Below are 25951 nucleotides of genomic sequence, written 5' to 3' on the forward strand. Positions count from 1 at the left end.
TCTTAAATAATAGACATCAATTTCTCACAGTTCTGGAAGCTGGGAAAGTCTAGATCAGGGTGCTAGCATGGTTGGGGGTGGGGGCTTGGAGACGATCCTCCTCCTGGCTTACAGATGATTGCCTTATCACTGTGTCCTCATGTGATGGAGAGAAAGCTCTGGTCTCTTCCTCTTCTTGAAAAGTGAAAGTGAAGTTGCTCAGTCATGTCCAACTCTTTGCGACCCCATGGACTGGGGTCCATGGGATTCTCCAGGCAAGAGTACTGGAGTGGGTTGCCATTTCCTTCTCCAGGGCATCTTCCCAACCCAGGGATCGAACCCGGGTCTCCCACATTCCAGGCAGACGCTTTAACCTCTGAGCCACCAAGGAAGTGCTAATCCCATCCTGGGGACTCCGCCCCCATGACCTTATCTAGCCCTGATTACCTCCCACAGGCTCCTATCTACATCACAGGGGTCTTAAGGCTTCAATGTGTAAACTGGAAGGGGGGACACAAACGTTTGGTCAGTGTGCTGCGCTTAGTCGCTCAGTCGCGTCTGAATCTCTCTGACCCCGTGGACTGTAGCCCAGCAGGCTCCTCTGTCCATGGGGATTCTCCAGGTAAGAATACCAGAGTGGGTAGCCTATCCCTTCTCCAGGGGATCTTCCTGACCCAGGAATCAAACCAGGGTCTCCTGCATTACAGGCAGATTCCTTACAGCTGAGCTACCAGGGAAGCCCATCTGGTCAGTAACACCAACCAAAAAGGGAACTTCTGAGGTGAGTTCACGAAAATAAAGACAGGAAGGAGGGTCTTACAGCAAAGAAGGAAAGAGTGTGTAGAAAACCTGTGCAGATACTTCCCTGCTGGTCCAGTATGGCTAAGACCCTGAGCCCCAGTGCAGGGAGCTCAGGTTCAATCCCTGGTCAGGGAACTAGAGCCCATACGTGGCAACTAAGAGTCCGCATGCCGCAGTGAAGATCCTGCATGGTGCAACTAACACCCAACACAGCCAAATAAATACTTTTTAGAAAAAGCAAAACCATGCAGAGCACAGAGGCAAGCATTAGTCTCTGGGGACTGGAAGCAAGTGGTTGTAGGTGACACACGGCATGAGGGGCCCCATAGGGGTGTGGGCCCCAAAACATTAAAGGTTTGAGTCTTATTCTGAAAGAAATGGGGGGTTACTGGTGGATTTTACGCAGTTCAAAGGCATAGTTATTATTAATGATAATAATAATAAACACAGTGAATCGTGACATGTGCTAGACACTTAAACATCGTCTTATCAATCTTAGTAAGAGTCCTCTGAAATAGGTGCTGTTTGGGGTTCCTGTTTTTAATGAGGAAATAGAGGCTTCCCTGATAGCTCAGTTGGTAAAGAATCTGCCTGCAATGCAGGAAGCCCTGGTTTGATTCCTGGGTTAGGAGGATCTGCTGGAGAAGGGATAGGCTCCCCACTCCAGTATTCTCGGACTTCCCTGTGGCTCAGCTGGCAAAGAACCCATCTGCAATGTGGGAGACCTGGATTCCATCCCTGGATTGGGAAGATCCCCTGGAGAAGGGAATGGCTACCCACTCTAGTATTCTGGCCTGGGGAATTCCATGACTATATAGTCCATGGGGTTGCAAAGAGTCAGACATGACTGAGCGACTTTCACTTTCACTTGAGGCTCAGAGAGGTCATATAACTTCTCAAAGGTCCCAAAGCAAGGAAGTGGCTGGGCTGGGTTGACCCCCTGAGGCCCTTCTCCTCATGACCATGCCATCCTGTGAACAGTCAGCCCTGGGGAGGGCTGGATCAGGGAGGAGGAGTCTATGCCACCCCACGGCATGCCACTCTGTCTGACAGTCCCCGAGCCAAGGAGCCTCCACTAGGGTGACACTCCTGAGAGTGGCCTCCCAGGAGCCTGTGGGCTGTCCCATCGCCCTGCCCCCAAACCACTGCGGGGCAATGAGCCTGCACACACAGTAGGAGTGCAGTGACTTGGGAAATGATGTGGGGGTAGTCGGAGAAGGCGATGGCACCCCACTCCAGTACTCTTGCCTGGAAAATCCCATGGTTTGAGGAGCCTGGTGGGCTGCAGTCCATGGGGTCGCTAAGAGTCGGCCACGACTGAAACGACTTAGCAGCAGTGGGGGGAGTATATTTTGCTGGTTGTTGTTCAGTCGCTAAGTCGTATCTAACTCTGTGACCCTGCGGACTGCAGCACACCAGGCTTCCCTCTCCTTCACTGTTTCCCAGAGTGTGCTCAGACTCGAGTCCATCAAGTCGGTGATGCCGTCCAACCAGCTCATCCTCTTCTCTCTCCCCTTCTCTTTTTGCCTTCGATCTTTTCCAATTTCAGGGTCTTTTTCAATGAGCCAGCTCTTCGTATCAGGTGAACAGAGTATTAGGGCTTCAGTATCAGTCTTTCTAATGAATGTTCAGAGTTGATTTCCTTTAGGACTGATTGGTTTGATCCCTTAAAAAGGTCAACTCCACTTCCTCACCCCAGATGGATACAAGGGGTATGAATAAAGCCATTTTGCTCAGAGGTATTTATCTAGCAGTGGAAATGCCTCAGCCAAAAGCATGAGGCTCTGGAGAGAAAGATCCATGCCAGCAAGGCCCCTGGTCTTTCCTCCATCTCCAGCAGGGGAATCAGGCCCACAGGTCACATTGCCATCCTGGTTGATGTTCACCAAGGTGATGCTCTGAGTCTGCGTGGGATCTGCAGAGAACAAGAGCCCCACAGCGCTCTCTCTGCTCTGGTCGCCTCAGAGGCCTGGTGCCACTTTCTGTCTCCAGCAAAACCTACCTACCGCCTTGCCACCACTGTCCCTCCTAAAACAGATTGTTGCTGTTGTTCAGTCATGTTCGACTCTTTGTGACTCCATGCACTGCAGCACACCAGGCTTCCCTGTCCTTCACCATCTCCCAGAATCTGCTCAAACTCCTGTCGGTGATGCCATCTAACCATCTCATCCTCTGTTGCCCTCTTCTCCCACCTTCAATCTTTCTCAGCATCAGGGCCTTTTCCAATGAGTCAGCTCTTTGCATCAGGTGGCCAAAATATTGGAGCTTCAACTTCAGCATCAGTCCTTCCAATGAATATTCAGGGTTGATTTCCTTTAGGATGGACTTGTTTGATCTCCTTGCAGTCCAAGGGACATACAAGAGTCTTCTCCAGCACCACAGTTCAAAAGGACCAATTCTTTGGCTCTCAGAACAGAGGCTCTGTGTCAAACCTCTTCTGAAACTGCAACCCCAAATGCCCCGATGCCTCACAAACCTCCCATCACTTTCCACTGCCTTCCAAGTGGAATTCTAACTCCTTGGCAGGATGTCCAAGTCTCCGCTTCATCTGAAAACTCCTCACCCCAAACCCCAGCCCTGACATTATCTTATCTGGGTTTGCGCATGTTCAGTCATGCCCAACTCTTTGTGACCCCGTGGACTGTGGCCACCAGGCTCCTCCGTCCATGGGGTCCCCCAGACAAGAATGCTGGAGGATCCTTCTCTAGAGGATCTTCCCAACCCAGGGATTGAACCCACATCACCCGCACTGGCAGCCAGATTCGTTACTTACTGTCGTGCCACCTGGGAAACATCTTATTTAATAAGTGCTTAAGAGTCATTTGGGAAAATACCCAGGGAAAACTGCAACTGGCCACTCAGCGACCAGGTGATGCAGAACAGAGTGCCAAATCTCCACTCTGAGCCTTTCTATCGGCTTAGCCAAAAAGTTCGTTGGCCTTTTCCTGTAACAGCGGGCGGAAAAACCCGAATGAAATTTTTGGCCAACCCAATACAACAGGAGACAGAGCCAGGGAGTTTTCCATGGGCTACTTTTGTTGGTACAAAAAGCTAAGACTTGTCCCTTAATTCATGTTTCTTCCCATTTGATCCAAAAATCTAGGCAAGGAAATTCTAAGGCTGGCTGCTGCCGTTCCAGCTGCTTCAAATAAAACAGTTAAATTAATTTGCCGTCATGGCTGCAGGAATTTCTTGAAAGGAGTTGCCTCTGAGGTTAATGAGTAGAAGAGGCCAATTCTGTGTGTGCTGAAATTCTTGGAATCTGAAGACAGGGCAGTTGGAACTGGTAAGGTTTCACTGCAAAACGTATATGTGTCGTCTTTAAGGGTATTTACTTAACTAGAGACCTAGGTTTCCACGGCTTCTGGGCATTGGCTTTATGGGAAAGGATCTTTAAAGCGTCTCCAATTCATTTCCCTACCTGCCAGCTCCGTGCTCGTAATGCCTGCCGGTGCCAAAGAACGTCTCCACGAGCTGTCTGTTAGAACCAACAAAAATGCACTGAATGTTTTGTACTTGACCTCAGAACGCCGTTTCGCTCCTTCCGCCCTGACAGCTCCTTCGAACCCTGTCTGGGCGGCTGAAGGCTCTGGTGGGAAGATGAGAGCCTCGGCTTAGGCCTCAGAATCCGGAGGAAGACCGGTTTGAGCGGTGCCCACGACAGGCGTGTCCCGTGGCTGCCGCCTTCCCAGAAACGCGTCCAGACTGAAGCAGACGAGGCGTGCTACCTGCCAACGAAACAGCAGGCTGGAAAAAACTTCGCTCTGGGACTCCACCGAGACTGTTCTGGAGATGAACCTTAAAAAGCTCCCTTCTCCCCTTCCTTCAGGCTATGAGGCAAGGGGGTCTACAGAACCAGAATTCTCAACTCTTCCAAGACAATCCAGACATGAAAACGGGAAGACGGCGATCGTCTGCAGTCAGCACTCCCGACGGACAGAGATGCATCAGAGGAGGCCAGCCCAGGGCTCCTGGGGAATCTCAGGCTTTCCCACGTCGTCTCCTGAAGACACTAAAACCAGCAATAACATTTGGCAAGGCAAACACATTCCTATTAGCTGAGTAGGCTTGGCCAAAGATGATATGCCCCAGTGGTCTTGTTTTGAACTGTAAAAAAAGAGGCTAGATTTCAAAGGAGCTCTGATAAAATCCTCTACCCCTGGTGGGCTCTTAACTCTTCCTGATGTTTGTCCGGCAGGAGAGGTTGACATTTCCTAGCGTTCTGTTTGAGCAAGCTTCAAAGTAGTTCTGCAATGAAATTGCCAGCTTTCATGCATGCTTTAAAAGGTACAAAATACCTCTAGTACCTTGCATGGGGCCTGGGATATCATGAATTCACAATAACTATTTGTTGATTAAACTAATATACAGAAAGAACTCAATAGAAAAGCAGGATCATCTTTAATTGGCAACTCAGAACTCTTAGATAGAACTCCATTGAATGGTGCCTGGTTCCTAAGCAGAACCACTGCCTTCCAATCTAAAGACCAAAGGGACTCTGCCCCTAAATCGATGCAGGGTTTAATTTGCACCGTGGTACAGGGCATTCCTGAAGCACCTACTGAATGAAAAAATAAATAAATAAATAATAGAGAATTTGTTGAAACTTTAGGGTACAATTTTCAAATGGCATACTATGTTTCCCCAGTGACAAACATCACTTTAATCATTTACGTTCTTTTTCTGCATTAGAGGGGAAAAAATCAAAATGTACAGCAAGTATATATAAACTATTCAGTATGACTGCTTCTTTAATTAGGCTAAAATCTTGCATGTTGGTCATGTGTGACCAACATTTGGGAAAAGTAAATAAAATATATCACCTATCTATACAAATATATTGGGTTGGTCAAAAAGTTCATGTAGGTTTTTCTATACAATGTAACAGAAAAACCCAAACTAACTTTTTGACCAAGCCAATAGCTCTGCTAATCCATCAGCGATGGGTGATAGTGTGTGCATAAAGGTTTCTGAATGTCCACATATCTTCAGCAGTCTCCTATGTGAGATGCCTGCTGGGGTAAAACATGCGGGGAAGGCCAAGGAGCTGAGCCAGGCTAATAGCTCCCATAGGAATCAGGAATCCCAACAGACACACAACCCATAACCCTGGTCCTGGTCTCACCCACTCTGTCCTGGGTTTATGACCAGGTCTTTAAATCATATGCTCAGAAAATTAGTAGGTTCAAAGAAAGGAAGACTCCTTAGTACATTTGCTGAGTAACAATTGCCAACAAAAATGGTTATGCCAGCTAAATAAAATCTTTTTGTGGCTACTTTAAGGAAACTAAAGTGAAAGTGAAAGCAAAAGTTGCTCAGCCATGTCTGACACTTTGTGACCCCCAAGAAGTCCACGGAATTCTCCAGGCCAGAACACTGGAGTGGGTAGCCATTCCCTTCTCCAGGGGATCTTCCCAACCCAGGGATGGAATCCAGGTCTCCCACACTGCAGGTGGATTCTTTACCAGGTGAGACACCAGGGAAGCCCAAGAACACTGGAGTGGGTAGCTATCCCTTCTCCAGTGGATCTTCCTGACCCAGGAATAGAACCAGGGTCTCCTGCATTGCAGGCAGATTCTTTACCAACTGAGCTATCAGGGAAGCCCTTTTTTCTTTGGTTTCTAAGAGAACAAATTAATTTCAGGCAATTAGCAGAAAGGCAGCCTTGAGACATGGACCAACTCAAAGAGTGTTAAAAGTTAGAGTTAGGTCCAAATGCTAGAGACTTAAAATTTTTAAACGACATTTTAGGGAAAAGAACAAATGATTTGATTTTAAGAATTGATATAGTTTACTCAAAAGAGCCATTCTTCTTTTTTATCCTGTATAGGTGTGTGCCAGTCAGTCAGTCACATCTGACTGTTTGGAACCCCATGAACTGTAGCCTGCCAGACTTCTAGTTCCATGGAATTCTCCAGACAAGAACACTGAAGTGGGTAGCCAGTCTCTTCTCCAGGGGATTGTCCTGACCCAGGGAGCAAACACAGGCCTCCCACACTGCAGGCAGATTCTTTAGCTTCCAAGTCACCAGAGAAGCCCTGTATAGCTATGCTGCTGCTGCTAAGTCGCTTCAGTTGTGTCCGACTCTGTGCAGCCCCATAGACGGCAGCCCACCAGGCTCCTCTGTCCCTGGGATCCTCCAGACAAGAACACTGGAGTGGGTTGCCATTTCCTTCTCCAATGCATGAAAGTAAAAAGTGAAAGTGAAGTCATTCAGTCGTGTCCGACTCTTAGCAACCCCATGGACTGCAGCCTACCAGGCTCCTCCATCCATGGGATTTTCCAGGCAAGAGTACTGGAGTGGGGTGCCAGTGCCTTCATTGAAAAAGCCAAATTCCTGCTATATTTCCTATTATACAATTTTTAAAATTAAATACATTGTAAAGTGTGACTCAGTCGTGATCCGGCATTCAAGATTTGTTTTTCCTTTTAATCCAGCCAAGAACATACATATACTTCCTTGTTTTGTCAGTGGAGAAAACCAAGAAGCGATAATACTACAGGAGCAATGAGAACAACCAGCACCTTATATCAAAGGGACACACGAGCAGATAGAAAGAATCCTCATTGGCCAAAGCAGGAATAGTTTGAACAACATAAAATAGTGCTAGATTACATCCCAAAACATAAAATAAATATCCCCAAGTCCAAGCTGATAAATAAACGATTGAATGTATAAATGAATAGGGGAAGTAGACAACTCTCACATGCAGAAAACTTCAAAGTAACTTGTGTAGCTACTTCAATCTTCAAGGAGGTAGAACATACATCCTTAAGTATGGATGTGCACAGTGACTTCCTTCTAAAGAATTCAGTGTAGAAAGGAAGGAAAAAAGGGGAAGCGTGTAGTGGAGAAAGTTGGCAAATAGGACCTCGGGCAGCTGATCAAGGCTAACACCAACAGTGATAAGTCCTGTTGACAGTAGGTGCCCTCAATACGGGGTAACAGGAGCAGTACTTCATCTCTGTGGACTTCTCTTCAAAACAGATAACCCCAGTTCAATCATGAGAAATACATCAGACAAATCCCAGTCAACAGATATCCCACAACATCCTTAACTCACTCCTCACACTGCCAATATCATCAAAAACAGAAAACATGGGAAATGGCCACAACCAAGTAGGGCCTGAGGATATGTGATGACTAAATGTAATGTGATACCTGAATCAGTTCAGTTCAGTTCAGTTCAGTTGCTCAGTCGTGTCCGACTCTTTGCGACCCTATGGACTGCAGCACGCCAGGCCTCCCTGTCCATCACCAACTCCCTGAGTCTACCCAAACCCATGTCCGTTGAATTGGTGATGCCATCCAGCCATCTCATCCTCTGTCATCTCCTTCTCCTCTAGCCCTCAATCTTTCCCAGCATCAGGGTCTTTTCCAATGAGTCAGCTTTTCATATCAGGTGGCCAAAGGATTGGAGTTTCAGCTTCAACATCAGTCCTTCCAATGAACACCCAGAACTGATCTCCTTCAGAATGGACTGGTTGGATCTCCTTGCAGTCCAAGGGACTCTCAAGAGTCTTCTCCAACACCACAGTTCAAAAGCATCAATTCTTCAGTGCTCAGCTTTCTTCACAGTCCAACTCTCACATCCATACGTGACCACTGGAAAAACCATAGCCCTTTTTGGCAAAGTAATGTCTCTGCTTTTGAATATGCTGTCTAGGTTGGTCATACCTTTCCTTCCAAGGAGTAAGCGTCTTTTAATTTCATGGCTGCAATCATCATCTGCAGTGATTTTGGAGCCCAGTAAAATAAAGTCTGACACTGTTTCCACTGTTTCTCCATCTATTTGCCATGAAGTGATGGGACCAGATGTCATAATCTTGATTTTCTGAATGTTGAGCTTTAAGCCAACTTTTTCACTCTCCTCTTTCACTTTCATCAAGAGGTTTTTTAGTTCTTCTTCATTTTCTGCCATAAGGGTGGTGTCATCTGCATATCTGAGGTTATTGATATTTCTTCCAGCAATCTTGACTCCAGCTTGTGCTTCCTCCAGCCCAGCGTTTCTCATGATGTACTCTGCATATAAGTTAAATAAGCAGGGTGACAATATACAGCCTTGATGTACTCCTTGGCCTATTCCAAACCAGTCTGTTGTTCCATGTCCAGTTCTAACTGTTGCTTTCTGACTGGCATACAGGTTTCTCAAGAGGCAGGTCAGGTGGTCTGATATGCCCATCTCTTTCAGAATTTTCCACAGTTTATTGTGATCCAGACAGTCAAAGGCTTTGGCATAGTCAATAAAGCAGATACCTTCCCACCAGGGAAGCCCCAGCCTTCACATGATACTAAACTGTTAAATTCAACATCAACACACATGAAGTCTATCTTGGGAAGATTGCCTTTTTCATCATCTAAACTCTGATCTATAAATTATCATCCATTCTGGAAGCTATATGTTCTCCTAAATGTCCTTGATCTCTAAGAGCCCTTGTCTCTTATTCAAAGAGTTAAAGTTAAAATACAAAAACCATGTATCATTAATTGCTACAAACGTACCATGTACATGTAAATGTGACTAATAGCTGAACTTGGTATGGGGGATATGGGACCGTCCCGTACTATGTTTGCAATTTTTCAGTAAATCTAAAGTCATTCTATTTTTTTCTGAAGAAAGACTAGATACACACACATATATGTATAACTGAACTGCTCTGCTGTACACCTGAAACTAATGCAACATTGTAAGTCAACTCTACTCAATTAAAAAGTTTTTTAAAATAAGCATCAAGCAACTTCCTGAAGAAAAAAATATAGCTATTCTAAAATTGCTCACTTTAAAAATTACATATCTCTTATTAAATACTTATTTAAATTTATTACAACCTTATTTCACTAAACTCTGAGCTCCTCAGGGGCAGCACAGAGTCTCATCCATGCTTGTGTCATGGGAACTTGACCTTGAACCTGGGACACAGCAGGTACTCACACATCTTTGGATGAATGGATGAAAAACTGAAAACAATTCATCCCACTCCTTCTTTTCTTAATTTCAAATATGCCCAACACACCAGTCAAACACAGAGAGTCTTACCCAAGGATTATATATATATATATATATATATATATATATATATATATATATATATATATATATAAAATAACTTCTGTCTTTTTAAACAAACCACCCTATCTCCTAGTATTATCCAGCTTTATTTAAAAATATAATTTTTAAGAAGACCCTGGTCTCTGAGGACACTACACGTTTGAGGAAAAGAAAAAAAGTTGCAGAAACTGTAGGAAGACCTGATTCGATTCAGTAGACAACTTTTTGGGAAATGCTAGCAAGGCCTTGCTAAGAGGTCATGAGAATAAATAAGTTTGTGGAGAGCATGGTGGAGATGAAGCCCAGAGCCCTCCTTGACTCGTGGCGAGAATCCAACAGGAGGGACACAGTGGAACGGAGCGCAGTATGCTGGCTTGCCTGCCCCTCTCTGCTTGCTGACCAAAGAGGAAGGGTGAGCAGGAAAGGCCTTGGGGAGCAGGGCTGGAGCCCTCACATGTGGAGGAAGGAAGCCAGAGCTCCCTAGAGAGCAGGGCTGATGGCTGGGGAAGCGCTGGCCAGAGCTCCCCACGGCGTCCCTCTGAGCCGAGACACTTTGCCTCTGGATTCCAAATTTATGAACCCGTCCTGACAATGAACAAAGGGAAAGAAAGCTACAGATTTTCTGGGAGGCAGCTGAGTGCCATGGGAAGACTAGACGCCAGAGTCCAGCTGTCAGCCCTGTCACTTTGTGTTCTTACTGTGAGTCCCTGCTTCTTCACCTACAAGGTGTACTGAGAGGTGCTCAGTGTGATGGTATCTGGGGTATGTCTAGCCCGGGGGTCACCAATGACAGTCCGAGGACCACATCCAGCCCGCTGCCTGTGGGCTAAGAACGGGTTTCACATTTCTTAATGGCTAAAAAATATGAATAAGAGAAGACTATTTCATGACTCATGAACATTATAAAATTCAAATTACAATGTCCGCGTGCATGAGTGCTATGTACTAGCTCACTTAGGTCGTGCGCAACTCTTTGTGACCCCATGGACTGTGGCCCGTCAGGCTCCTCTGTCCATGGGATTCTCCCGGCAAGAATACTGGAGCGGATGGCCATGCCCTCCTCCAGGGGAATCTTCCCGACCCAGAGATCGAACCTGCGTCTCTTGTGTCTCCTTGCATTGGCAGGACGATTCTTACTGCCAAGCCACCAGGGGATGTCCACAAATAAATTTTACTGGAACACAACCGCAAACACTGGTTCACTTAATATCCACGGCTGCTTCTACCCTTTGAGCTACAGAAGTAAAGTTGCATCATCTGTGACGGAGACTGTGGGACCCATACAGCTCAACAGGTACTCTTCATTAAAACAGGGACCCCAGCGGGAGAGGATATCTGTACCCATGTAGCTGCTTCACTGTCTTGTGCAGCAGAAACTAACACAACATTGTAAAGCAGCTCTACTCCAGTTCAAAAAAGTAATAATTAAGTATTCAATTCAGTTCAATCGCTCAGTCGTGTCTGACTCTTTGCAACCCCGTGGACTGCAGCATGCCAGGCCTCCCTGTCCATCACCAACTCCCGGAGTTTACCCAAACTCATGTCTATTGAGTCAGTGATGCCATCCAACCATCTCATCCTCTGTCATCCCCTTCTCCTCCTGCCCTCAATCTTTCCCACCATCAGGGTCTTTTCCAATGAGTAATTACGTATTACAACTATCAAAAAAATTTAAATATTCTCTATTAGAACTATCAAAAAATAAAAAAGTTTGCCAATTTTTGGTCTGACTCCATCCAAAGCAAAGGTTCTCAGTAAATATATCCTTACTCTTCTCAGCTGTCCCCAAGGGCAGGGGCTATAATTATGGATACTCCCCACGCCCCAGCCATCTTGAGTTGACTTGGCTGGGAAGGAGAGAGCTACTGATATCTCATGGGTAAAGACCAGAGAAGCTGCTGAACATCCTTATAACACACAGCAACAGCCGCATTCCCGTACACACGCAACAGAGAACTAACACACAACCAGTTCCCGTGGCAATGGGGCTGAGGGTGAGGAGCCCTGCTGTAGTGTAAGCAGAAAGGCTAGCAGGAATGAAGGGAAAGGAGCGTGGCTGAGATCCACTGAGCACAACGAGGGAGCTGTCAGGCAGGAGGTCACCATCGTCACCTCCTTTACGAATGGTGAGACAGACTCAGCAAGGGCTAGCCACTGGCCCGACATCACACAGCAAGGCAGAGGCTCTTCAGGGGTCTGAAGCCATTTCTGTACATTCCAAAGCTTTTGGTCTTTCCACTCCGCATGCTATCAAGTCTAAAAAGCAGCTGAGTTACCAAAGATAAAAGGGTGCCTGTTTGTACCCCACTGACGTGTCTCCCAGAAGGTGGGCACAGTCTTGGCGGGGTAGGTCATGCATGGCCGGAATAGCAGCCTCCTTGTGTGCCAGACACAGCTTCTGGGGACTGTCAGGCAAGGGGTGGTGGGGCTGTGGGGAGGCCAATGGGAGTTAAGAGATGGGGGTGGGACTGGAGGTCCAGTGGTTAGGACTCAGCGCTTCCAATGTGGTGACGGCAAGGGTTCAACTCCTGGTTGGGGAACTAAGATCCCAAATGGCACGGCCAGATTAAAAAAAGAGAGAGAGAGAGGGACAAGGGTAGAGGAAGGTGGAGAATAAACCAGCCCAGGAGACCACAGTCTGGAAACAAAGTTCCAACTTTGGAGCCACTGAATATATATATATATTTTACATTTATGGCTACATTGGACCTTCACCGCTGTGCACGGGCCTTCTCTCATTGCGGTGCACAGGCTTCTCACTGCAGTGGTTTCTCTCAGGCTGTAGGCGCTGGGCTCCGTGGTTGTGGTTTGTGGACTCTAGGGCCCTGGCTCTCTGGCTCAGTGCACATACTTAGTTGCCCTAGGGCAGGTGGGATCTTCCCAGGCCAGAGGCTGTACCTGTGTCCCCTGCATGGGTAGGTGCATTCTTTACCACTGAGCCTCTAAGGAAGCCCTAGTACACATTTCTTTCGAGGAGTTTCACAGTAGGTATTTTACTAAATATTACATTCCTAAAGGGGCTTCCTTGGTGGCTCAGATGGTAAAGCATCTGCCTGCAATGCAGGAGACCCAGGTTCGATCCCTGGGTCCAGAAGATTCCCTGGAGAAGGAAATGGCAACCCACTCCAGTACTCTTGCCTGGAAAATTCCATGGACAGAGGAGCCTGGTAGGGGTCGCAAAGAGTCGGACACAACTGAGCGACTTCACTTCACATTTCTAAGAGGAAGCACTGTCAGCTGGCTTATAAGCTAAAGGAAGCTCCATGTTCCATAGTCAGAAGGCTAACCATCGAGCTTACGCAGTCAAGCTCGGGCACCACAGGCCAGCCTGCAGCAACTCCTATAATGACCAGAATGTTCCCTTCGAGCAGAGGAAACTGATTCTCTACAAGGCTGGCCGTGTGAACCCTGGAACACAATGGCACATGAGGAGTGTTGTTAAGATAAGTCAGGCTGCTGCTGCTGCTAAGTCGCTTCAGTCTTGTCCGACTCTGTGCGACCCCATAGACGGGAGCCCACTAGGCTCCAGGCAAGAACACTGGAGTGGGTTGCCATTTCCTTCTCCAATGCATGAAAGTGAAAAGTGAAAGTGAAGTTGCTCAGTTGTGTCCGACTGTTTGCGACCCCATGGAGTGCAGCCTACCAGGCTCCTCCATCCATGGGATTTTCCCGGCAAGAGTACTGGAGTGGGGTGCCATTGCCTTCTCCAAGATAAGTCATAAGCAGCCACAAAAGTGGAAAATGTCACATTCTTCCAAGCTATATAAGACCTCCAAATGATTTAAAATCACCTAAACTTGCTAATGCAAACAGCCGATGCATCAGAAAAGTCCCTGATGCTAGGGAAGATTGAGGGCAGAAGGAGAAGAGGGAATCAGAGGATAAGATGGCTGGATGGCATCACTGATGCAATGAACATAAACCTGAGCAAACTTCGGGACAGTCAGGGACAGGGAGACCTGGTGTGCTGCAGTCCATGGGGTCGCAAAGAGTCGGACACGACTGGGCCACTGAACAACAACAAACTTGCTGAAAGAGGTCAGCAATGTCTGAAAAGTCCAGAGTTTCCAGGAGTGGTTTGCAAACCCTCTGCAGAAGGGGAAAGGGGCCCCAGGAACCTCTGGGCATTTGAATAAAATGCAAAAGTTGACTTCTGTCCCTTCTACCTTCTGTAGCAGGAGGCACCTCCACGCCAGTGAGCACCTGGTTCCCAGGCACAGAGGGAGGCTCAGAGCCCATCAACAAACATTCCGTATCCTCACTGGGCGCCAAGCGCTGCACTGAGGGACAAGGAAGGACAAAAGCTGAGAACACCACCCTCAGGGAGGGCACAGGCTGGCGCGAGAAGCAAAAACATAAACTAGTGACGACAACGCAGCACGAGCTGTGCCAAAGAGCTGAGTCCCAAGTCGCACAGGGTCAGGGTCCAAAGCCAGTATGCAGGTGAAGTGGTGCCCAAGTCAGGGTTAACAGTAATCTTCCAAACACCTTACGGTTTTCATGCCTTTGTGCAAGTTCAGTGGGGCCATTTCTTCTCTCCTGAACGCTGCTGGGTTGACTTAACACAGTGTTAAGTTGACTTATTTTGGGGTCCCTGCTCTTTAAAGACATCCAACTGGAGAACCAGACCTGTTTTCAGACAGTAAGAGATTTGCCCTGTTTCAGGTGGAGGGAAGAGGGAAACAGCATACCCTGCTCACCCCTCATGGCCCCTGCCCTGGTCCCTGGCTCCTTGGCAAATCAGAGGATGGATGTGTGGTTTAAAGCGATGTGTCTGCAGCATCGGTCTCCACCACGTCCCCAGGCTCAGTGTGCATGGAGTGTCTGCACATCACAGAGACGACTGATGAGAACCAAGATCCGGGGGGAACACGTGTGGCTGGGGAGGTCAGAAGGGGCTGCACAGAGAAGATGTGAGCTAAGCTGGGGCCTCAGGAATGAGTAAGACACAGACGGCGGGACACAGAAAATGCCAAGCACAGCGGGAAGGAGCATGGCATATTTAGGTCACGGGCTGATGCAGACGAGCAGGATGCTGAGAGGTGGAAGGCGAGCCTCCAGAGTCAGGGTGGCCCAGCATCCTGGGTACCAAGGGAGGGAACCTGAGGCAGGTGTCAGAGAAGCTTCTGAAGAAAGTCTCTGGTCTCATGGCTTGAGGGGGTGAGGGATGACAATCTTAGCTTCCACGGGCTATCAAAGTGGGGGACATGGGCGGGATGCTGTGTCCATATCAGGACATGAGAATGCAGTGACACAACTGGGTACTGCAGGCTGGAGCTGCCCGAAGTCCATCGGAAGTCAGTGACCCAGTCACAGGCATCAGAGCAGGCAGACTATTGGATTTTCAGTCCATGAACACTGGAGGATGATGGAGAGGGGATCAGACCCAGGTCACAGGTCGTAGGAGTGACTGCTGCTATCGTTCACATCACCACCACACGTGGGCTCCTATGACCAGTAATCTGGGTCTGATCCCCTCACCATCATCCTCCAATGTTCATGGACTGAAAATCCAATAGTCTGCCTGCTCTGATGCCTGTGATTGGGTCACTGACTTCCGATGGCCCCTCCAGGCTTCCCTGATAGCTCAGTTGGTAAAGAATCTGCCTGCAATGCAGGAGACCCCGCTTTGATTCCTGGGTCGGGAAGATCCGCTGGAGTAAGGGATAGGGTACCCACTCCAGTATTCTTGGGCTTCCCTGGTAGCTCAGCTGGTAAAGAATCCACCTGCAATGTGGGAGACTTGGGTTTGATCCCTGGGTTCGGAAGATCCTCTGGAGAAGGGAAAGGCTACCGACTCCAGTATTCTGGCCTGGAGAATTCCATGGACTGTATAGTCCATGGGGTCGCAAAATGTCGGATACAACTGAGCAACCTGCACTTTCACTGGCCCCTCCTGCCACAGGTGGACAGCGAGACCACTGGAGGGAATGACAAGGCCAGCAGGAGCCCTTAGTATGAAATGTGCCGAGGAAGAGACTCAGCAGAAACCGACAGTTGAGGGACAAAGCCAAGATGAGGAATCGTGAGCAAGAATTAAAAACACATGAGAGCAAACAAGAGTGAACAGGGTCGCGGGAGCCAAAGGAAGTGAGCATTTCAGAGGAGAGGGAACCAGTGTCAAGATCAGATAAAGAGTGAGAAGCACGCACTGGCTGCAGAGGCTGGGAGGCCACCTGTGACCTTGGCAAGAGCCGTCGTGATGAAGTGTTGGAAGCGGAAGCTGCTACCAAGGGATGCAGAGGACCGGTGGGAAGGGTGCGACCACCCCTCCGAGAAGAGGTCTGATTGCCGCAGGGTGAAAGGGGATGGTTATTTGAGCAAAAAAATAAAAACACAGGACTTGGTTTTCTCAGCCATGAAACAAAGCAAACGGAAGTCTATGCAGCAGACATTGCCTCTGCTGATTTAATTAGCTGCTATTTGATATTTCAGACTCTCAATATGCTACGGGAAGCTTTGGTTTCACGTTCTAATCCCCTTGCCTTTTTATTTTCCATTTCACGTACTATTTCCATCATTTCATTCTCATGCGAGAAAGCTAGAAATTGGAAATTTCCTGGAGCATTCAAAGGCTGAGCTCCACTGAGGTCAGTTCAGGAGCAACCCCATCTTGATATGTCTTCCCTGGACCCAGAGTTCATTTTTTTTCAAGACGTGAAATTGGAGATTGGTCCCTAAAGATACTTTAAACTCTCAGTATCACCTTACATCGGGGTGGTAAGTTTTTAGTTTCCAGTGTATTTTCACAGACATCATTTCATTTCATTCTTACCAAGACCCTAAGAGGGAGGAAAAGCAGATAAGCTTATACTCATGTTACAGACCAACGCAGCAGCAAGCAAGCAAACCAAATGCTGGGTGCCTACGATGCACACACGGTCAGCTTCCTTCCCATTCCTCTAGTCTCTCAACTCCCTGAGCAGTGGCGGTGATGGCTTGACACTTGACTTGTAAAGGGCATAATAATATCCCATTCAGCTATATGTTCATCACAGATGAGAAAGAGACAGAAAGAAGGAAACAGAGAGAGAATCTGAGTACTTCTTCCTGAACCAAGTTGAAGCAACTTGACATCAGCTGAATTAAGTTCACCCACTCTCCAGTGCTGGACACAGTAGCACTTTTCACAAATACTGCGATTCTAAACTGTGTGCTTGTTATTTTTCAATTTTTTTCATTTATTTATTTGTGCCTGGTCTCACGCAGAATCTTCAGCTGTACCACACGAATCCTCAGTTGAAGCATGCAAACTCTTAGTTGCCATACATGGCATCTAGTTCCCTAAGCAGGAATGGAACTTGGGCCTCCTGCATCGAGAAGGTGGAGTCTTAGCCACCGGACCACCAGGGAAGTTCCCCATGTACTCATTAGAGTCGCGTGGAAGCACATTACAGAAAGGAAGATGCCTGGTGCTGTTTTTAGCTCAGTCGTTTCCAACTCTCTGCAACCCCCTGGACTGTAGCCCACTAGGCTCCTCTGTGCATGAGGATTCTCCAGGCAAGAATACTGGAGTGGGTTGCCACGCCCTCCTCCAGGGGATCTTCCTGATCCAGGGATTGAACCCAGGTGTCCCACATTGCAGGTGGATTCTTTACCATCTGAGCCACGAGGGAAGCCAAAATGCCTGGGCCTTTCCTCAAATTAGTTAAGTCAAGTTGTCAAAGGCTGGCTGAACGGAAAGAAGCAAGGGAGCAAGGAATAAGATAGGGGAGCAGGAAAGCAAGGGTGCAAATCTAAAAGCCTACATTCTAAGGTACAGCAGGCAGAGGTGCACAGCAAAATATATACGTGAAGTAAGTATGTTCTGCACACTTGAAGATACACTCTGTGAATGCAGTTTAAAATGACAATGTGGACGGTCATTTTTATAACAAGGAAAGACGTACACATATATACTGTTTGGCAGACTCCCTATCCCCACAACAAATACACACATCTACCCTGTGGAGAATGATGGCATGCTCATACACAAACCCCTTTTCATGCAGGGTCTTGATGGTTAAGCACCAAATGGAGGCGCATGTGGTCATTTCAGAGCCGCAGTGCTGATTCCACAAGGCATACATTGAAGGATTTCATGGCATTACGGCAAGATGCTGTCTCCCAAATCACCTAGGTTCCTATTCCCTTAAATAAATAAAACCTGGAGCTATTTTAGGCAGTAGGTATGTGCCTACTTCCCTGAGTCAGGAAGACACCTTGGAGAAGGAAATAGCAATCCACTCCAGTATTCTGGCCTGGGAAATCCCATAGGCAGAGGAGCCTGAAGGGCTACAGTCCATGGGGTCACAAAAGAGTCAGACGTGACAGCAACTGAACAGCAACACGTACCTGCTCCCCGCACGACTCTTGTCCTGGAGGAGTTGGGATAGTGACGCAACAACAACGGCTCCTCCTGGTTCTCTACAAAGATGGTGCTGGTGGCCCCCAGTCCTCAGCTTGTAAGCTTGGCCAAGGGGGGGATGCGCCAATGCCCCCTCCAGCATGCCTCCTGAGCTCTGCCAGGTGGCTGGCTGGCAGGAAGGATGAAGCTGGAGGTCAGAAACTAGAGCCAATCTGCACTGGTCCATTCCAGAGGCACGCTGAGAACCCTCATCAGCTCCCTGCTCTGATACCTTCCAAGGAAGGGTGCCAGATAAAACACAGGACACCAGTTAAATTTGGATTTTGATAAACAACAATACCCCACATCTTGCACAGGACAGACTTATGCCGAAGAAAGAGCCATTGCTTGCCTAAGTCCAGGTTTAATGGGGCATCCCTGGTGGCTCAGACGGTAAAGCATCTGCTTACAATGCGGGGGACCCAGGTTTAATCCCTGGGTCTGGAAGATCCTCTGGAGAAGGCAATGGCACCCCACTCCAGTACTCTTGCCTGGAAAATCCCATGGGTGGAGAAACGTGGTAGGCTACAGTCCATGGGGTTGCAAAGAGTCGGACATGATTGAGTGACTTCACTTTCACTTTCTGCACTTTCAGTTGCTAAATCTGGCAACGTACCACTAGGGAGAGCTCACATAAAAGCTTCCACCACCCAAATAACTTAAGATGGTTTCATATTCTTATATTATTAATTAGCGCCTATCAACGTTTTAAATATATACTTTACAAAATAGTACACTTCTCCTTTTCTGAACCTATCAGGTCATTTCTGATTTTGCAAATTAGTAGCATGATGAGATTTTCTTTAACATCCTAGGTTTTTCTTCCAGGAAGCATCATTGGAGACACTGTGATTGGCTTGCACTTTGTATATTCAGTCTGCAACCATCCCCACGAAATAGAAATACTGAAAAAGTTCAGATCTGGCCTTTGGATCCTTTAACTCAACCTTTCTGAATGTTCACTTTCAGCTGAAAGTGTCTTTAGAAAATGAAATAGTGATGTGAATCAGGGGTCCCCAGCCTCTAAGAACCAGTGCCTGATGATCTGAAGTGGAGCTGAGATAATAATAATAGAATAAAGCCCACAGTATATGCACTTGAATCACCTCAAAACCATCCCTGTCCCCTCCTCCCCCCCACCAACTGCCTTCCATGAAATTGGGCCCTGGTGCCAAAAAGGTTGGGGATAATAAATCATAAATCATATGATCATTACAGACAGAAAGGTGGCCCACTGCAGCACTTCCAGAACACCACAGAGGATTTTCAGCCTCAACTGCTCTTTTTTAAAAAAAAATCTGTTTTCTATTATAAAAATAATCTAAAAATAGTTCCACATAACACAAGGACAAAGCCATCTGTACAATCTCTCCAAAGAGCTCATATTTCTATAGATTTTATCACTTTCCAACTATTCCAACAAGTTCTGAAATTTAAGAAAGTCATGTAGATTTGTCAGACAAAACTCATCAAAATATTAAATTTAACCACTAATATTTTTATTATTTTATAGTATTCTTTTACATCACAGAAGACTCAAATCAAACATGTATTGAAGTAAATGCAGCGTCAAAGTGCATTAAAACTCATTACAAACTTTAAAAAAAGTTGCATGAAAATGTTTCTACCAATAATTGATTGATAAAACCAAAATGTTGATAAATAGATGTGAATATAGAAAAATATCCAGCACTCAAGTAAAATGAGCTGGGAGTTGCATACCTGGAAATGTTATCCTTGGTGTGTATTTGAAAAAAAATAACTTTCCACATATGCAAACAGAGCTGAGACACTCATCAGAAATACAAAATCAGTTAATATTTCATCTTCTTAATCATGAGGATTTCACTTTGTAAGGAAGGATAAAGTTGGAATTAAAGTAGTTAAAGACAAAACTTGAATAAAAGGATATGAATGCAGTCCTGTGAGTTTTAAACTCCAATCACTGAAAAGAAGGAAAAAGTAAAAAACTGACCTCTGAGTCTGCAGTCTTCATTGGGTTCCATGGATCTCCATTCAAAAGAGAGACACTGACCACTTCATAGGCTCCTTCCCCATCCCTCGTCCCAGCCTGTTGCATGGAAGGCACAAATTGGCTTCCCAAGTTCACCCCTGTAACACAAAGAAAAACCCTATGCTTATTCTAGTTTGGAAGAGTTTGGCATCAGAAGTACGACACCAACGACTCAATGAAAATACTTGCGAGTTGAATAAAGCCAGGCAAATACCATCATCTATTATATCATAGTTGAGTGTTAAAACTGATTAATTCACTGTCAATTGGACCAAAAATTTTTGTAACTTTAACCAAATAAGAGCTATTTTTTTTTCCCCCTTCAAGACCTGTGGCACGTGCTGGGTGATTACCATCATCAAAATATGTAATTCTGTCCTTCGACAAGCAACAAAAATCCACGAGCCGTGACTTTTTAAATGATGAATTAATCCTTTGCTTAAGATCAGCTCTATTAAAAGTCTCAAGGCTTTAGCTGTATTAAGACTAAGTCCATTTACTTAAGTCCCAGCGAATCAGTTAAATACGAAGCCGACTCTGCTCTCTGTACTTATAGGGGCTAATTTTATGGGCTTCAGGGAATGATTCTATAGACAAAATTAATTTGTCAGTTTCGACTGACTAGACTGGTTCATGTTAAAAAAAAAAAAAGTCAAGTCATTCAGTCAACTATTCTGTGATCTTGTTTCCTGGGGTCCTGTCGAACCAGTTAATATACTGACACAGGTTCAATGTGGCCCCATTTCCATAAACAATCCTAATGGAAAGTATAACATTTTTCTCTTCTGGAGAGTATATCACTTTCTTAACAAATGCAGTAATTTTCCAGGCCAGCTTCCCTATGAGGTCACACTCCCGCTCTTCGGTGCAACCACAGTCTGCCCCTCAAGGTAAAGGATGGGAGTTGATTCCCTCACATGTTATTCCCATTTCTTCAACCAGGACTCATAATTTTCAGACCTGAGTCATAATAGCACAGTTTCAAGTTACTAAAGAGTTCGCATTTATTGGGCACAAATGGTATTGAAATTTTAATCCTAGACATTTTACAGTTCTCCAAATACCTTTCAATCCACACCATTTTATCATCTCAGTGTGGAAGTCTGCAGTTATATTCAGGTTACAAAAGGATTACTATTGTACTTGAGTATTAACTGTCTGACACAGCCTCCCTGGAAAATTCTCAAGCTGGTCACAAAGCATTTAAAACTCCCAATCATTGAGGGCCAAGGGACCAGGGATGAATTGAATGTTGGGACTCTGGCCAGTGGCCGAGGGGGTGAGCTGGGCCCCTTGGCCCTGTGGGGCAGGGAGAGGGAGAGAGAGGCCCAAGGGAGCAAGGAGACATGGGCTTGTGGTCTCAGGGCTGGGATACGCCCGTGTCCAGGAGATGAGGGCCCCGGCTGTGCAGGCGGAGGGGGCCGGCTCCAGGCGGTGACGTCTGGGGATGTCTGGTGGAGGGGGGGATACGAAGAAGGGGTGGTTATCAGCATGAAGTTCATCAGAAGTCTTTCCTGCCTGAAGAGGGGGCGGACCACGATGGCTCAGAGATCTTGAATAAACGAGCTTCATCCACTGGCTTGATTTCATGCCCTTCAATGTGCTCCAAGAGTGCTGAGTCACTCCAGGCAGGGACTTTGGAGTAAGACATGCCCAACATCAGTAGCATCCTGACCACATATTAGCTGTTGGTCCTGGCCCAGCTGTTGGCCCACTTACTAGTTCGTTCATTCACTCATTCATTCACCAACTACCTATTAACCGCCTGCCTTGTGACGGGCCTTCTCGATCTGATGTCCTCCACTTAAATAGCCCGATCTTTCTGCTTCAGTCCTCCTGTTACCTGGAGTGAGCCCCCTCTGCCTAGACTGTTGGGACCCTCATCTCTTAAATACAGCTCTCTCCACCCCAGAACACTTGGTTCTCTCCATCTGTGCATCTATAAGAGAGTCGCAGATCAAGCTGCCCTCGTGACCTATGTTTTTACACTGGGTGAGAGACTTCTGAACAAATCAGATGATTGCACAGAGTAACCGGGACCCTGAAACAACAGGGCTAGGGGGACACCCCGTGATGGCCTTGTAACTCTTCTATAATGATTTCAAAATAAAAGTCTAATGACAAAAACAAGGTCGTGGTAGTTGGTGGGGAAGGCTACTTCTGATGGACAGGGACAAGAGACTGTTGTTGGGACGGGAAGCATGGAGGATGAGGAACTTCCAGCCCTGCCCAGAGCCGCGGGAGGAACACATCGGCAGTGTGTCCTCGGGTGTTTTCTTTTCCATGAAATGAAGCAGAGGGCAGGGAGGCGCAAGGTGGGTAACACACATGAAGCAGTTCATCAAGATCCTTCTCGAAGCTTTGCCAAGCCCCAGGTCTCACGTGCAAGACCCTCAGTGGGATGCCCATGTGAGGAGTTCCTGAAACAAAGTGAGTTCTGATCCAATTACACAGCTTCTGCAGAGTGGACTAAGAGTGCAGCTAACTGAACACATCTTGAAAGAGTGCTGGTGTGCTGTCTGAAGTGGATTAAGGATTTGAAATACCCGCAATTACAGAGTGAAAATGGCAGATGCGCCTGAACTTGCCCCTCAACCAATGAAAACCGTGCCACGTGCCAAAGAGTTACCCTGGCCAACATTTTAATCCTCTGGAAAGTCAAGTTAAACTGTTAAGAGAGTGACTGCAAGCATTTTAAAATTTCCTCTACATAAACAAACCAAGTTGATTATAAGCTACTCCTGGAAGTTTTGTCAGTTAAGTTTCCAACACAAGTGAATTGTTAAACTGAGTACTTAATAGCAAATTCAAATGCCCCAAGGCTGGATAAATCAAAACCTGGAGTCCTGCACTGCTCACCACCCAGCCACAGTAAGGAAGACGGGATGGTTTCCATGGGTGTCCCAGCCCTGATGCTCACAGGCCTGGAAGGTTATCACCCAGGCCTCAGAGACTTAGAGAAAAACTCTTTGAATATAATAGAACTCACTGAGAAGCTGCCTGTCTTAAAACAGGGGTCCAACCTCCGGGCCATAGACCGTGTGGACATTAGAATAGAAAGAGCATAACGGGGCTTCCCTACTGTCTCAGCAGGTAAAGAATCCATCTGACGATGCAGGAAATGCAAGTCATCCCTGGGTGGAGAAGATCCCCTGGGGAAGGAAATGGCAACCCACTCCAGTATTCTTGCCTGGAGAATCCCATGGACAGAGGAGCCTGGCGGGCTACGGTCCATGGAGTCGCATAGAGTTGGACACAACTGAGCAACTAAGGACACAGCAAAGTGCACAATAAATGTAATGTGCTTGAGTCATCCTGAAACCTCCACCACACCCTAGGCCATGGAAGAACTGTCTTCCATAAAAATAGTCCCTGGTGCCAAAAGGGTTGGGGACCGCTGTCTTAGAAGAAAGGAGAAGTGCCATGAAATCCAGGTCTCCTTACCTTGCCTCTGCCTGTGGGGCCCTAGGAGAGGCAGTATGCCCACATCCTTGATTTTGCAGGGAGAAGGGAGGCCTTTGTGGGGTTTCCTCTTCAATAATCAAACTGAAGCTGCACCCACCAAATATAAAGAATGTATTAGTCCCCTGGACCTTTTTCCTCCCAGGCGCTTAGGAGCAGAGAGCGACAGTTATTTACTCTCCTGAAGGCAAAATGTTCTGACCACTTAACACTTGCCTTTTCACCTACATATACCAACATCTTATTCCAAAAGAAGTCCTTTGGGACTGATAGTTTTTCCCCTCTAAGAGGCTTTATTTCTAAATATTCCAAAGAGAACTGAGAGGCAGACTGTGCCAGTACTTGTAGAATGTTGTGCAACCTTTTAAAGAAATTGAATAACAACATTATTTGCTGAGGACAGTATTTACTATCTATATACATGGATAATGAAGCTATCTCTCAGCTTTTTAATTGGTTGCACAACATCCCCCCAGCAGTATATACAGTCAGAGGATGGTTTCTTATGAGCTTTGCTTAAGTATTTATACACTGGTATTTCTTTTAGATGATGCAAATAAAATTTTTATTTGTGCTGCATGGATAGACAGAATAAATTATACACAGCTGTGAGATATCAGAATGTATTTTATGGAGTGATCTTGTTGACAAACCATAAAAGCAGGCCGCACATTCAAGCCCTAGAAACCCAGGGGAAAAAAAATATGACCTTAGAAAACATACAGCTTGCATACATTTTGTTCTTGCCAATATTTGGGCATCAACAAAACTCAGTTGACTAAATAAAAAAATGTGACTAGCTTATCTTGGGGAGGAACTTCCAGCTTTCTTTCTGCTGAGTAACCAGATACACGGACAGTCCTTTTGATAAAATGGCCATTTTGCTTCAGTCTCACAATGTATGTGTGTGTGTGTGTGTGTGTGTGTGTGTGACTTGCTTAGTCATGTCCGACTCTGTGTGACCCCATAGACTGTAGCCCACCAGGCCCTTCTGTCCATGGGATTCTCCAGGCAAGAACACTGGAGTAGGTTGCCACTTCCTTCTCCAAAAAGAACTACAGAAAGAAAGAAAGGGAAGCTGCTCAGTCGTGTCTGACTCTTTGCAACCCCATGACTGTAGCCTAGTAGGCTCCTCCATCCATGGAATTTTCCAGGCAAGAGTACTGGAGTGGGTTGCCATTTCCTTCTCCATCAGTCTCACAGTGGAAAGAAGCATATCAGATATTTAGGTTTCTAACACAATTATCTTCTGTGACAATCAGCACTGCTTTCCCATGAGACATGCATGTGCCTACTATGCTTGTCTGAGTTTGTCATCTTCAGACTTGATTATGGCTGGTGAAGGGGGAAGTTATAAACCTAGTTCCTTAAGCAAGAATCTTTGTAGTGATGGCTTTTAAGGCCTTGGAAAAGCCAGCAATAAAGATCTCCCCTATAGTGCCTTCAGATCCTCCCCACGTGAGTCACCCAGAGCCTGGCTATCCATGGAAGTCTTGCCTCTTCCCTGCTCCATCTGGCCAAGCCTCCCTGGCCTGACTTACTAAGGGTCATCCAGACCATCCTGCTGTCTACCTAAGGGCTTCAGCTTCCTTACAGAAGAGATTGACAGAGTTTTGAGATACTGAACAATAAACATCTTGAAGCCACAAGACCTGGCCCTGGTCTTGACTCCTCTTTGATTTACTGCCCTCGATCAAAGCCTGCATCTAAGGTGCTGCTGCTGCTAAGTCACTTTAGTCGTGTCTGACTCTTTGCGACTCTATGGACTGTAGCCCACTAGGCTTCCTTGGGATTTCCCAGGCAAGAATACTGCAGAGAATTGCCATGCCCTCCTCCAGGGGATCTTCCTGACCCAGGAATCAATCTCACATCTCCTGCATTGGCAGGTGGGTTCTTTACCACTAGCGCCACCTGGGAAGGCTCGATTCTCATGGGGTTAAGGGAGCTCAACTAAGTAAGAACAGTCAAAGGGCTTCTGAAAAGCTTAACACATAAAATCAGTCTAGGATGTCTGAATCCAACTTTACAGACATGTAAGCAGTGTTTCTCCAACCAAACAGGCTAACAGTGTGAAGATGACAGCTTCATGCCTGTCATTAGAATGTATGGGGGTTAAGGTGCTTGGGAGGCATCCATTCAAGTTATCCAGTGAGCCAGTGGGAAAATAACCTCTGATGAGACTACTAGCCAAGATGAAACTTAAAACACTAACCTAGAGTTCTGGCTTTAAAGCAAAATCACTATCAATGCCAACACGAA

The 25951-nt window shown here is 46.5% G+C and overlaps 1 protein-coding gene across 1 annotated transcript in view; it reads right to left on the reverse strand.

Moving 5' to 3' along the window:
- Positions 1–25951, reverse strand: part of ADAM12 (ADAM metallopeptidase domain 12) — a 391557-nt gene that overhangs the window by 317929 nt on the left and 47677 nt on the right. The window contains exon 2 of the mRNA XM_040254432.1: positions 20192–20328. Coding sequence (XP_040110366.1) covers positions 20192–20328 — 137 coding nt within the window. The remainder of the gene's footprint in view (positions 1–20191; positions 20329–25951) is intronic.

This window comes from Oryx dammah, unplaced genomic scaffold (assembly GCF_014754425.2).
Source record: "Oryx dammah isolate SB20612 unplaced genomic scaffold, SCBI_Odam_1.1 HiC_scaffold_14, whole genome shotgun sequence".
Lineage (NCBI taxonomy): Eukaryota > Metazoa > Chordata > Mammalia > Artiodactyla > Bovidae > Oryx > Oryx dammah.